Below are 14,739 nucleotides of genomic sequence, written 5' to 3'. Positions count from 1 at the left end.
CGGGAATTTTAAGTTTGTTTTTTTACTCGATTGATAGTTTTTACTTGATTTCTCAAAAAAATTGTATGGAATATGAATAGTTTAATGCATGTATATATTACTGAATAAATAACAAGTATTATAAAAAAAAACCCGACACCGATATCTCTCATTCTCTTCGAAATATGAAAGTTTGAATGTGAGTGTAAATTTCTTCAAGATATATTCCAAATAATTCTACAAGCTAAACTATTCGACCGATTTTAATGTTTAATATCTCAAATAAAAGCTCATTATATATACTACTTATAAAAAGATATTAAAAAAACATATACTGAATACTTTTGGCAAAAAACGGCATCTTAAGTTTTTTTTCTTACTCGATTGATAGTTTTTACTTGATTTCATAAAAAAAAATTATGGAACATGAATAGTTTAATAAATATATATATAGTACTGAGTATATAAAAGTATTACAAAAAAACCCGACACCGATACCTTTCATTCTTCGCGAAATATTTAAGTTCAATTATGCACGTTCTTACAAATAAATTCTTTAAAAGAAATCTTCAACCGCAGTAAGTGCACTGATTTTAATATTAAATGTGTCATATGAAAAGAAATCACCCAATTTATTTTAATAAATAAAAAAATTAATAAATAAAAACTGAATAAAGTTTTTTCCTGGTGCTGAACTACAAAAAAATATAACAAATCTAAAATTAGGAATTATTTTTATTTAAAGTGACTACATTTGTAAACAAAAAACTCAAATGTCCTCTTCGGGTTCACCGGTAGATGTAGAACTGAAAAAAAAGTCGTTTTGAGAAGTACTCGTACCATTTCAATACTACAAAATCACCGATCATACATGAACTGGTTGCTGTAGATTACTGTTGGATAATTTTTGTGCCTGTAGATTCACTGTTGAATTATTTTTGTGCCTAGTTGATTACCATTAAACCTATAATTTTGTGCCAGACCTGTAATCAGTGGTCAGCATGCAAAATAACTCTGGATTGAAAATTACATTAACTTACTTTTGATTTGTACAGCCACCTTTGCATGATTTACACTGGGCTGTGCATGGTAAGCTGACGCGACGACACTCACAACGCATAGTTTCGCAGCCAGATTTGCAGCCACAATGGTCCAAGAGGCTTAATTTCGACCAAATCGCTGTAACTGCCGACCATTCCGGAGTCCAACTCTCTTTTTCCTCAGTCCATCCCTAAGAAGATGGACATGGTATGGAAACTTCTGGTTTCGTAGCGTTTCCCCATATATAGCCCGCTTGGTAAGCCGCTCGAAGTGCATGTTTATAGAGAGCAGCTGATGTAGGTGGCAGGCTTGTCACAAGCTTGTTTTTTTGAAGCAAACAAATATTTGTGAACTTCATTTACGTTTATGTGTTCCGTTTGGCCAAACAATAACACAAATCTAGGGTAACTTTATACTAAAATTAAAATATGTAGTTACACACCTGACAACTGACAAAATCAAAAACTTAAAAGTTGACATACTCCTATTTTCCCGTCCTTTTATAGTGGCCAGAGAAAGGCAGCTTGATCTGAACGAATTCTTGGAAGAATTCTTGAATTGTTGTACTGGAGTACGAAAACCAAATTTGTCCACCTTCGTTGTCAGTCAATGGAGGGCGTCGTTCAGGGAACAAATCTGATTTGGCCGAGAAATTAGAACCTGCCAACCCTGCCACCTACATCAGCTGCTCTCTATAAACATGCACTTCGAGCAGCTTACCAAGAGGGCCATATATGGGGAAACGCTCTGAAACCAGAAGTTTCCATACCATGTACATCTTTTTGGGGATGGACTGAGGAAAAAGAGAGTTGGACTCCGGAATGGTCGGCAGTTACCGCGATTTGGTCTCAATTAAGCCTCTTGGACCATTGTGGCTGCAAATCTGGCTGCGACACTATGCATTGTGGGTGTCGTCGCGTCAGCTGGCCATGCACAGCCCAGTGTAAATCATGCAAATGTGGCTGTACAAATCAAAAGTAAGTTAATGTAATTTTCAATCCAGGGTTATTTTGCATGCTGACCACTAATTATAGGTCTGGCACAAAATTTTAGGTTTAATGGTTTAACTAGGCACAAAAATAATTCAACAGTAATCTACAGCAACCAGTTCATGTATGATCAGTGATTTTGTAGTATTGGAATGGTACGAGTACTTCAAAACGACTTTTCTTTTTCAGTTTTACATCTACCGGTGAACCATATAATTTGACATTACCTAATAATAATTAGTTGCCCTTTTATTTTTGTATTTAATACACTGACAATTATCTGATTCAATTCGGCTTATATGTATAAAAACTACTAAATTGACCTACTTTTATATTATACACATAGATTTAAGATTAGACCCTAAGTATGCATGTATTATTGCTATGCCCCCACGGGGTCCATGTGGAACTACCAAGAATTTGTAATACCTATAAAACCATGGTTGCAATAAATAAATATGAACCCGAAGAGGACATTTAAGTTTTTTGTTTACAAATGTAGTCACTTTAAATAAAAATAATTCCTAATTTTAGATTTGTTATATTTTTTTTGTAATTCACCACCAGGAAAAAACTTTATTCAGTTTTTATTGATAATTTTTTTATTTATTAAAATAAATTGGGTGATTTCTTTTCATATGACACATTTCATATTAAAATCAGTGCACTTACTGCGGTTGAAGATTTCTTTTAAAGGATTTATTTGTAAGAACGTGCATAATTGAACTTAAATATTTCGTGAAGAATGAAAGGTATCGGTGTCGGGTTTTTTTGTAATACTTTTATATACTCAGTACTATATATATATTTATTAAACTATTCATGTTCCATAATATTTTTTTTAAGAAATCAAGTAAAAACTATCAATCGAGTAAGAAAAAAAAATAAAAAGATGCCGTTTTTTGCCAAAAGGGTTCAGTATATGTTTTATGATTATTTTTTATAAGTAATGTATACAATGAGCTTTTATTTGAGATATTAAACATCGAAATCAGTCAAATAGTTAAGCTTGTAGAATTTTTTGAAATATATTTTGAAGAAATTTACACTCACATTCAAACTTTTATATTTCGTGAAGTATGAGAGGTATCGGTGTCAGGTTTTTTTTATAATACTTGTTATTTATTCAGTAATATATACATGCATTAAGCTATTTATATTCCATACATTTTTTTTGAGAAACCAAGTAAAATCTATCAATCGAGTAAAAAAAAAAACTTAAGATGCCGTTTTTTGTCGAAAGTAATCAGTATATATTTTTTGAGTATTTTTTTAAAAGTAACTTATATAATGAGCTTTTATTTGAGATATTAAACATTAAAATCGGTCGAATAGTTTAGCTTGTAGAATTATTTGGAATATATCTTGAAGAAATTTACACTCACATTCAAACTTTCATATTTCGAAGAGTATGAGAGATATCGGTGTCGGGTTTTTTTTATAATACTTGTTATTTATTCAGTAATATATACATGCATTAAACTATTCATATTCCATACAATTCTTTTGAGAAATCAAGTAAAAACTATCAATCGAGTAAAAAAACAAACTTAAAATTCCCGTTTTTATCAAAAGTATTGAGTATATATTTTTTGAGTATTTTTTTAAAAGTAATGTATATAATGCGCTTTCATTTGAGATATTAAACATTTAAATCGGTTCATTGGTTTAGCTTGTAGAATTTTTTGAAATATTTTTTAAAGAAGTGGCGCCATCTCTGTTCCTAAGGGGTGAAACTTGCGCTGCTGCGGGTCAAATCACTCAGTTTGGTCCCTACTAGCACTGTGCAAAGCGGCTTGCTTTTATCATGAAGTGCAGCATCCGGGCAAAAAATGGCCATAACAAGTATGACTATAATTCTTGGGACTTATGTCAGTGTCATTTTTTCTTGAACGTAACACCAACTTTTTATTACTCCATTATGGAAGAACTGTTAAAATAAGCATCTTTTGTTATGTATCATTTTTCTCTAAGATCAACCATTTCATGAAGATAGACGGGGTAGTAATCGACAATTTTTAAAATTAAATTGCAAACAATTTAATTACATGGAATTAAATTACACAAGTAATTAATTACGCCCTTGTAGAACTTAAGAACATGGGAACTTGAACCTGTCCTGCACGTCGTTGGCACCGTGCGTGGCGCACGCCGCGTCCACGCAAGCGTACCGGACCATTCGGAGGGGCATACTACTAAACTAGCCTACTTTACGTTTAAATATCCTACCGAACCCAGTATTTCGCTTCGTCACAATATTTGTTCCTATCAGAAACAAGATTGTTGATATGAAGAGCTGTGCGAGTGATCGTTCTGATATAAAATAGAAATTACTTAACATGAATATCACTTCTGCCTACAACCTTTTAGTGGCATTTACAAACTAGAAACAAAAATGTTATATACAAATTACAATAGCGCGATTCGTAAATACAAACAGCGCCATCATTATCTAAAATAAGGACTTACTTCCATGTGGCTTGTAATCGTGATCGTCCTCGCCGAACTTGAACCTGTCCTGCACGTCGTTGGCGCCGTGCGTGTCGTGCGTGTCGTGCGTGTCGTGCGCGCCGTGCGTGGCGCACGCCGCGTCCACGCACGCGCGCCGCTCGCAGCGTGCGCCGGACCATTCGGAGGGGCACACGCAGGAGACGCGCCCGGAGGACGATACTACGCAGGTGCCCTGGTAATAAAAACAGATCGAGTGCCGATTATATACTTGGTTTTTTTAGTATTAGAAAAAAGGTAAGCTATCTTGATGTGTCTTTTTATTGAATAATACTTTAAAAAAATAAGTTGCAGCTAATATTAAATATTAGGGGACACCTTACACAGATCATCCTAGCCCCAAACTAAGCAAAGTTTGTACGTACTATGGGTGCTAGGTGACGACATACATACTCATATGTACATAGCCAACACCGGCAACACCCATGACTCAGAAACAAATATTTTGTGTTCGTCACAATCATAGAGTAACTTATACTAGAGCGGTACTGTCATAGTAAATTTTGTAACCCCAGTAAATTCACTGCCATCTGTCGACACACTTTAAAACTAAAAATGAAGATTTATAAAAATACGATAGAATGTATTTAAATAAAGATAAATGTTTTTTTTATTTGCATTAATTATTTTTATGATTTTGACCCATGTTCTTTCACTGATATGCGTTAAAATTGTTAAATAACAAACGAAACCGTCAACGCCATCTATACGACTGTAGGCCAAAACTAGTAGCGCCCTCTGAACGAGAATCAAATTTTCTTGATTTTCGAGGCACGTTTTTTCCTTAGACTGTATCCATCTATTACGGAGTTATATCTATCTTTGGTCATAATTCACACATGTAACAAAACCGGACAAGTGCGAGTCGGACTCGCGCACGAAGGGTTTCATACCATTACGCAGCAAACCTAACCACCATTACCATTGCGCGTAAATTACGCAGAAAACGGCAAAAAATCACGTTTGTTATATGGGAGCCCCTTAAATATTTATTTTATTCTGTTTTTTGTATTTGTTATAGCGGCAATACATCATCTGTGAAAATTTCAACTGTCACGGTGCATGAGATACAGCCTGATGACGGACGGACGGACGGACAGCGGAGTCTTAGTAATAGGGTCCCGGTTTTACTCTTAGGGTACGGAACCCTAATAATATAGCATATATGATCATTTACATTCCTCTGGTTTCTTAAGTACTAGTAACTATATATTAATAGCGTTTTTCAATAAAATTCACATCAAGATTGTTTACCCTTTTTATAATGCTAAAAAAATAGTGTTCGTAGGAACACGACTCTTTTAAAAGTTTTTATTTGAATAACGCGACTCATTTTTACGAGACTCAATGCTTAAACTTCTGAGTCTTAAGTGCCGAGTCGACGCCGTGTCAAACACAAAGGCTGTCACTCGGGCGTCACGTCACCGAAGTGTCAAAACCAGGGGTCGGAAACCGGTATTTGCTCCATACAAAAATACCGGTATTATTACGTTCTTTTTCGTTCTTTTGTTTATAATTTCATTTTTAATGGGACGTTTTAATAATGCAAAATTGTTTCCCAAATACATGATTCAGTCCTACGTAATGAGCATAAAAAAATTCAAAATATTGGGCTATTTCGAGGTTTTAAAAAAATACCGGTTCCGAGCCCTGGTCAAAACTGAAATTGAACTTTATGCACATGCACGTAGGTCTATGTTGCTCTGTGGTCTTTGACAGATTAATCCGTCTTTGGCGTTGGACCTGCGGTGCCGATATATCCGTCATTGGCGTCTAAGGTTAAAGCACAGACCCCCATGTCGCAGTGGCCTCTTTAACAACAACATTGTATGACGTACCTGATTCTGACAGAGCCCCTGACACAAATAGGGGCTACATTTAGGGCCTGCGGGGGTCAGCTCGCAAACGCTGCCGGGGGCGCAGACCCCGTTCATGTCGCCGTCGCAACGCTCGCAGTGGGTGCCTGCAACAAAACATTTGTTAATAGTAACACTGGTAGTTAGTACTTAAGGTTATTTATTGTCTAATTAGTTCGTTTTCAGCCGTCCAGGCAGCTATTTCTGAACTGGACAATAGGTAATGTTACGCGAAACTCTGCGCAGGTGGCGTAACTACCACAATCTGAGGGTCTATCGTGAAACAAGAAAATCGAAATTTCGTTATCTAACATCTCTGTCACTAACAAAACTTCCGTGAGACACAGACATATTAAATATATTAATAACGGGTCACTCACGTGTTTTAAGTCGAAAACGCTCGACATGTTTCACTCCGTACCGAGGAGCGTCATCAGGAGCATGCGTCAAACACGTGAGTGACCCGTTATTAATATATTTAATATATCTCTGTCACTCTTGCATATTCGAGCGATAAAGATTCAGATAGCGAAATTTCAGATTCGCGTTTCCCGGTAGATCCCCTGTAAGCAAACCGCCTTGATGCATCAATGTCATATTTTATTATCTCTGAAAACTTGTCAAAAAACTTATAAAGGCACAGTATGTATAAGTTACTCTATGGTTTACTAAAAAGGCTAGTGCTGCATTCTGGTGGCAGAACATTGCAGTAATATCCCCTATTGGACGAAAATCTATGTATATTCAAATTTTTGCTTCGTGTTTTAACACTACCGTTCGATTTTCAAAGTTATTGGGTGTGGGATTGGTTCCCGTTCGCAAAACTATATACGTCCAATTACATCTGAGACTGACAATTTTCTGTAAATTTTTTAATTGGTAATAAAGTAGCGACGGTATTCATGTTGCACGTTGCTTCTATAATTGTATAATAAGTACCTGTATAACCAGAATCGCATCGTGCTATCCCTCTCGTCTCGCGACATGTCCCGCCGTTGTCGCACTGCCACGTCGCACAGGGCGACACTGTGGGCATCACTACGGGTTTCGCACTAGCCTTACATGGCGACCCTGTTACCTGTATAACCAGAGGCACAGACGCATCGTGCTATCCCTCTCGTCTCGCGACATGTCCCGCCGTTGTCGCACTGCCACGTCGCACAGGGCGACACTGTGGGCATCACTACGGGTTTCGCACTAGCCTTACATGGCGACCCTGTTACCTGTATAACCAGAGGCACAGACGCATCGTGCTATCCCTCTCGTCTCGCGACATGTCCCGCCGTTGTCGCACTGCCACGTCGCACAGGGCGACACTGTTGGCATCACTACGGTTTCGCACTAGCCTTACATGGCGACCCTGTTACCTGTATAACCAGAGGCACAGACGCATCGTGCTATCCCTCTCGTCTCGCGACATGTCCCGCCGTTGTCGCACTGCCACGTCGCACAGGGCGACACTGTGGGCATCACTACGGTTTCGCACTAGCCTTACATGGCGACCCTGTTACCTGTATAACCAGAGGCACAGACGCATCGTGCTATCCCTCTCGTCTCGCGACATGTCCCGCCGTTGTCGCACTGCCACGTCGCACAGGGCGACACTGTTGGCATCACTACGGTTTCGCACTAGCCTTACATGGCGACCCTGTTACCTGTATAACCAGAGGCACAGACGCATCGTGCTATCTCTCTCGTCTCGCGACATGTCCCGCCGTTGTCGCACTGCCACGTCGCACAGGGCGACACTGTGGGCATCACTACGGTTTCGCACTAGCCTTACATGGCGACCCTGTTACCTGTATAACCAGAGGCACAGACGCATCGTGCTATCCCTCTCGTCTCGCGACATGTCCCGCCGTTGTCGCACTGCCACGTCGCACAGGGCGACACTGTGGGCATCACTACGGTTTCGCAACGATCCCCTGTGTAGCCGGAGAAGCATTGACACTGTTGACAAGAAATTAAATTAACAAAAGTTCTTCGTAAATGCTGATCTTTTTTAGTCTGTATTTTGGCATTTTTGTTTTTGGGGCATTTTCTATGAAAAGGGACCTTATTGTCGATGGCACTTACGCCGCACAACGTCACGCGGCATTGTATTTATATCGGAGCATCGTTTATAATGGCGTAAGCGCCATCGACAATAAGGTCCCTTTTTATAGAAAATACCACATTTTATTTTTTAAACTGCAACTAGCGCTCTTCGTATAGTCGTTCCATTTGTAGCTGGCACCGAACGGCTAATCCTTTGTTTATTGTTAAGTAAAAGCACGTGCCACGTACCTGCAAAAAAGGTCGTGTAATTCTAACACCTGAGCGCGGGCTAGTCCAACGCTCAAAAAAACCAGTATAGGCGCACCTATCTCCGTTAACGCGCCTTCTTTGATGACATATTTTAGACTGCTTCTGTAGCGTTTGACTCGCCGGCACTCAGTAACCCTAGAGAGACCACACAAGAAATCGCAATAGTTATTTACGATACAAGTGCGGAAAAGAAGAAATTCGAAACGAGTGGCGATAAATTAAAACATGACCGCAGGGAGTGTTTTAAATCGACACGAGTTGCGAATTACCTATTCGCACGTGTATCGTAGAACGTTCTACAGTACATATGGCCCTTTAAACTTTCGACATATGCACGAAAAGTGCTATTTGACGCACTAGTGCGAGAAAGTAGCACCATATGTACTGTAAATTATTTTTCCATTTGTTTATTTTGAATCTCATTGCAATTTCCATAGGAGTTGTAATTCAATAACCGATTAAAGTGACCAAGCCATTTTTAATGCAGGTATTAGGCAGCACGTGCGGTTTCACTTAACAATAGACAAAGGATAAGCCGTTCGGGGCCAGCTACAAATCGAACGACTATAAATGCGGAGTCTTTTTTAGTCTGTGTAATTTTTGCATGCAGCTCAGTAATGTTACTACATAGTAGCATTTTGCTTTTTAAACTGCAACTAGCGGTCTTCGCAAATGGGGTGTCTGTATAGACTGTGGCTCGCCACTTAGTACTGTTGTCACAGAGTAGCATTTTATTTTTCCCCTCACTAGCTCGGAAAGCCGTCTTTTATCCTTTAAAACAAGCGGGGAAAAACGCATTTTATCCACTAGTGGGGAAAGTAATTTGACCTTGAATGGAGCGTGTTTAAGTAGCTTGACAGATAACAAAACGTAAAACGCTCATAATTGATGGTTCATTCGATAAATAAATGGTTTGAGAATCTAATAAAAAATACCAAATTTAGCTTTATTTAATATTTTTAAGTCATAGTTAAAATTCCATAAGAAACGTTAGATTGTTTATAATAATGTTAAATATAATTCTGAACGCACAAGTTGAGTCGATGCAATTTCAAAACGCATCGTTGACATTTCATACGTCAGAACAGAAATGTCAACATTGTCAACAAAATTTTTACTTAAAAACACTTCTCACCGACTCACGTAAAAATCAGAATTTCCAGTGTTTTCTGTTATAATATATTACAAAAAGTAGTCATTCCAGTGATGAAGATGACCTAACGCCTGTGCATGTTGCACTTTCCTCGCTATAGTGAGGAGAAAAGTTTTGTGTTACACACGGGTGCAAATGTATTTTACTTCTCGTGTGTTGAAACACTCGCTACGCTCAGGATTCTATTTTAGAACCACTCGCTTCGCTCGTGGTTCAACTATAGAATCCTTTCCCTTGCTTGTGTTACAATTCCACACTCGCGGGTAAAATACAACTTTGCACCCTTGTATAACAAATAACTATTTTTATCTGCAACTAGCGCTTCTGATTAAAATGCGGTGTGTGTGTAGTCTGTGGCTTGTCATTTTTTAATGCAACTCAGGACTGATGCAACAGAGTAGTACTATTACTTGTAAAATAGCAGTATGAAGGATATTCTGTGTCTTTAGTTACCTTAAGCGTGCTTGCGTCCTTTTCCACCACACACTTCCCCCTCCTATTGCAATGTGCCCCGCACCTATAGTGCTGGCATCTTGTGCCACTGAACAGGGGTCCACATTGGCAGTAAGGGGCCCCTGATGGGGACACGACACAGGAGCCAGGCCCGCAGTCGAGAGGGCAGGAACCCTCGGCGGGGGTCGCGGCGGGGGTTATGATGCATTCGCGGTCCTTCTGTGTACCAAACAAAAAAGTAACATATTAAGTAACCGGATTTTAGGAGGCAAAATTTACGGTAGGGAGTTCCTACATCGGTAATCTTAATTGTCGATGAAAATGAAGACATTTTTTTTGTAAAAATGTAATTTTATAACATTTAAAACTTTCGTGTTTTTTTGAACACATATTAATCACGTGTATTTAAAGTTTGGGTTAGACATCACATTTTCAAACCAGCCACTACACATAAATGGTAATTATTGTCAATAGTCCGACACGCAACACTCACAACATCGACACCAAAATTTGGTTTGAAAATGTGATGTTTACCCCAAACTTTAAGTACACTTTTCGTCGGGTAGTCACACAAATCTCTGTTTTGACATTTTGCTGGGACATATGTTAGCCGCGACCACGACCAGTGAAACCTGTCGAAACGTCGGTAAATAAAGGTAACAAAATAAATTCGCGACAGACCCGATTTTAAATGTGATTAATAAATGTAATTTTGTTCAAACGTATTTTCTTTTTTATTAAACAAAAGTTAGAGCGAAACAACTCACTGGCTGAGAAGTGGTGTTGATGGCAGTAAGTCCGTCGGGGCACAGACAGGCGAAGTCAGAGGCTGCACTTCGTACACACAGGGCGCTGGAGTGGCACGCCCCGGTCCCGTTTGGAAGCAAGCACGGATCCGCTGTCGAGAAGAGGGCAAATTGTACAAGGGTGTGAAAAAAAATTGTATATAAATATTACAAAATAACGCCTTTTTACAACGATATATCAGTTCGAAAGTTATGACTTAAGTTGCATTTTTGTCGGTCGGTTTAAGTTGGCAGAGGCACGGGCCGTGGCGCCCTGCGGTAGTGTACGCAACTCAGTACTGTTGCCACAGAGTAACAAAATTACATGTAAAATTGCACCTATATGTGTGATGGTCCCGCGGTCGTCGATCAGCATCTCTGTAGTATGTGGCACTTATGCCACAGAGTAGCATTTTACGTCTGTTAAAAGTTTTAAAACTGCAACTTGAGCTCTTCGAAAATGCGGCGTCTTTTTAGTCTGTGGCATCGTTGCGTTGCCACAGAGTAGTAAAATGACTTGTAAAGTTGCACCTATGCGTGATATTCTGGCGCTAGTCGAGCGGTATCTGCGTAGTCTGTGGCTGTTAGATGGTAACTTACCAGCAGCTCGACATAACTGAGGGTGCACCACGGCGAGCGCGGAGACGGGCAGCAGCGCGCGGGGCGCGACGGCGGGGGCGGCGGGGCGGCGCGGGAGGCGCGCCAGGCCGCGGCGCGCGGCGCACCACAGCCAGTCCTCCCAGGCCGCCAGGCGAGCGCAGGACTCCGTGGGCACTGGGAATGGCTTGTATGTTGCCTTGTCTGGGGACAAAACAGTGACCCTTTAGTTAGGGGCATGTCTAAGTAAACGACAGCTGCTTCGATGGTTTGAGGTACCCTAGCGACTCGAATACGTATTTATTTCTTCTTGTTGGAGAGCCCTGCAATCCTCCTACGCCGAGTGTTTTTCTCAAAAAAAAATTATACACGGTGGCTAAAAAATAAGTGCATTCCCGTTGCCAGGGAGGTTTTGTAATTATACTGAGCAACTTTTACTATGGGACCAACCCAGAAATTGCGAAAAAAAAATTGGCTGTTTCATACATTTTGGCTGGTCTATTTTCTATGGGAGGGTAAAAAATTTCTTCGCGATTATGGTTGGTCCCATAGTAAAAGTTGCTCAGTATAATCGCAAAACCTCCCTGGCAACGGGAATGCACTTATTTTTTAATTCAATTCAATTCAATTCAATTTCAAGAGTAGCATTTTACTTTTAAAACTACAACTATAAGTATTATAGTGCTCATCGTAGTAAATGCGGTGTCTTCTTAGTCTGTGCCTATGTAGCGTGGTGGCTTGGCATTTTTGCACGCAACTCAGTAGTGTTACCATAGAGCAGCATTTTACTATGGTGGTCGTCACTCACCTATATTATCGGCAGGTATAGTACATTATTGTCGAGGTTCGGAAGTAGCTACTTGCTGGCTGAGGATTCGTTTTAAACGGACGACCTTGGGAGTCCGTTTAATTGAATCCGAAGCCAGCAAGTAGCCTTCCAGCCGAGTCATATATAGTGCTTTTCTCAAAAATGGCGCAATAAATACAAATATAATAGAAATATTTTACAGAAGCAACGTTCTTATGTATATATTTTCACAGAAAAAAGGTATAAAGATTTGCTTTGCCGCCTTTTTATTTTTTTAATTAAAAATAGAAGTGTATTTTTCTGCTGAAAATACGCCAACCCATTTGAGACACCTAAATAGTCGCGGTACCAACATTATAATAATAAACATCTACTGATCATCTGTTTGGCTGTTTAATGGACCTATGCCTTCATTTGATATGGCCACTTCAACTTTTAAAAAGTTTGGAACTCGACAAATAATGGAATTTGTATGCAACATTGCAGTCCCGAAATCGAGACTGCAATGTTTTTAACTTTTTAATTTTTTGACTGACCATAAACTACGCACTTCGCGACCTACTTTTTAACGGGCAACGTCGACTTTGCCGTCCATTTTTGAGAAAAATGTATTGCGGGCGCGCCAGCGGGCCGCTTAGCGAACGTCGCGAGCACGACCCTAGCGCTGCCATCAAACTTCACGCTCTCCAGCGTGCAGTCTATCTGTAGATAAACCCAGGGTTGTCACTCACCTATATCGCTAGGTAGGTGTATTGCGGGCGCGCCAGCGGGCCGCTTAGCGAACGTCGCGAGCACGACCCTAGCGCTGCCATCAAACTTCACGCTCTCCAGCGTGCAGTCTATCTGTAGATAAACCCAGGGTTGTCACTCACCTATATCGCTAGGTAGGTGTATTGCGGGCGCGCCAGCGGGCCGCTTAGCGAACGTCGCGAGCACAACCCTAGCGCTGCCATCAAACTTCACGCTCTCCAGCGTGCAGTCTATCTGTAGATAAACCCAGGGTTGTCACTCACCCATATCGCTAGGTAGGTGTATTGCGGGCGCGCCAGCGGGCCGCTTAGCGAACGTCGCGAGCACAACCCTAGCGCTGCCATCAAACTTCACGCTCTCCAGCGTGCAGTCTATCTGTAGATAAACCCAGGGTTGTCACTCACCTATATCGCTAGGTAGGTGTATTGCGGGCGCGCCAGCGGGCCGCTTAGCGAACGTCGCGAGCACGACCCTAGCGCTGCCATCAAACTTCACGCTCTCCAGCGTATCGTAGTACGCGTCCACGAAGTACAGTCTGTCGGTGGACAGAGCTAGGGCTGTCACACGCCGGACGCGGCGCTTGACGAGCCAGCGCGGGTCGGCGCCGTCGAGCCCGGCCGCCATGATGCCGGGAGTGGCGCCGCGGTCCGACCAGAATATTTGTCTGCGGGGAAAGATACATTTAGGTGGATTGTCTTACGCTGTTATAAATTAGGTACAAGATTAGGTTTAAATTCCAAATTTGAAACTAAGATTAAGATGATAATATTATGCAGCGCTTGATATAACTAATGAGTCAAGCGCTATTTCGCTATTTGTTGTAAAGAAATAGGTTGGTTTCTTGAAGTCTTTGGTTAGGTTTTGAATTAGGTTAGGTTTCGAGTTAGGTTAGGTTTTAAGTTAGGTTAGGTTTTGAGTTAGGTTAGGTTTTTGTAGGTTCAGTGACATTTGTCTTGGGAAATACAAGTGCGTGCGGCAATTCTTGATATTAGGATGCCAAAAACTAGAGAGAACTAAACCCACAGAAACAAATATACCATAGAAGACTAAAAAAAGAAAGAAGACTAAGAAAAAGATTTAAAAAAAAAAAAAAAAAAAAAAAGAAGACGCAAATGCATCTACTTCGCGTGTCCGAACCCCGACCAAGCGTCGAGGTTGACCGTCGCTCTTTACAGTCCACGCGCGTCAGTTGTTGCAGCCGGACGTCCGTGAAAACTTAAAAAATGCTTCGTTGCATGATAAATAACTGCAACAGGCCAAAAATTGCGAGCACCCAAAGGCAAGAACATATTTCCTATCACAGATAAGTAATTTTAAAATTATATTATGCGTAAATTTTGTATGAAAAAGTCGGCAAGCTTGGTTTCAATACAAATCGTGGTATTTGCGTCATCTAGCGTATTGTTAGCGGAGTTCGGAACGCGCCCCTAACTGACAGGCCGGTTGTCATGAGCGCGAGCTGTCAAGATGGCTTGGCGCCGGATCCACGGAAGCGTCGGTCAAGCATTGTTGT

At 40.5% G+C, this 14,739-nt stretch overlaps 4 protein-coding genes across 4 annotated transcripts in view; 1 reads left to right on the top strand and 3 right to left on the bottom strand.

Moving 5' to 3' along the window:
• The window catches only part of LOC134750979 (adhesive plaque matrix protein 2-like), a 30,931-nt gene extending 23,372 nt beyond the window's left edge, over positions 1–7,559 (bottom strand). The window contains exons 1-3 of the mRNA XM_063686281.1: positions 7,452–7,559; positions 6,356–6,480; positions 4,479–4,692 (exon numbers count right to left, since the gene is read on the bottom strand). Coding sequence (XP_063542351.1) covers positions 4,479–4,692; positions 6,356–6,480; positions 7,452–7,554 — 442 coding nt within the window. The 5' untranslated portion in view covers positions 7,555–7,559. The remainder of the gene's footprint in view (positions 1–4,478; positions 4,693–6,355; positions 6,481–7,451) is intronic.
• LOC134750990 (NADH dehydrogenase [ubiquinone] 1 beta subcomplex subunit 3) overlaps positions 1–14,739 on the top strand; it is a 519,415-nt gene that overhangs the window by 384,381 nt on the left and 120,295 nt on the right. The window lies entirely within an intron of this gene.
• LOC134751278 (protein crumbs homolog 2-like) lies at positions 7,569–13,570 on the bottom strand. Its single transcript, XM_063686661.1, has 6 exons — positions 13,490–13,570; positions 13,208–13,319; positions 11,672–11,872; positions 11,054–11,184; positions 10,287–10,505; positions 7,569–8,323 (listed from the first exon to the last, which is right to left on the bottom strand). Exons 1-6 carry the CDS (start codon positions 13,568–13,570, stop codon positions 8,153–8,155), a joined length of 915 nt encoding a protein of 304 aa, XP_063542731.1. The 3' UTR covers positions 7,569–8,152.
• LOC134751277 (prolow-density lipoprotein receptor-related protein 1) overlaps positions 13,622–14,739 on the bottom strand; it is a 119,756-nt gene continuing 118,638 nt past the window's right edge. Inside the window, exon 87 of the mRNA XM_063686660.1 lies at positions 13,622–13,890. Coding sequence (XP_063542730.1) covers positions 13,623–13,890 — 268 coding nt within the window. The 3' untranslated portion in view covers position 13,622. The remainder of the gene's footprint in view (positions 13,891–14,739) is intronic.

This window comes from Cydia strobilella, chromosome 21, assembly GCF_947568885.1.
Source record: "Cydia strobilella chromosome 21, ilCydStro3.1, whole genome shotgun sequence".
In the NCBI taxonomy this organism is placed as follows: Eukaryota; Metazoa; Arthropoda; class Insecta; order Lepidoptera; family Tortricidae; genus Cydia; species Cydia strobilella.
The sequence above is the reverse complement of the archived record's forward strand: the minus strand, read 5'-3'. Positions and strand labels throughout refer to the sequence as shown.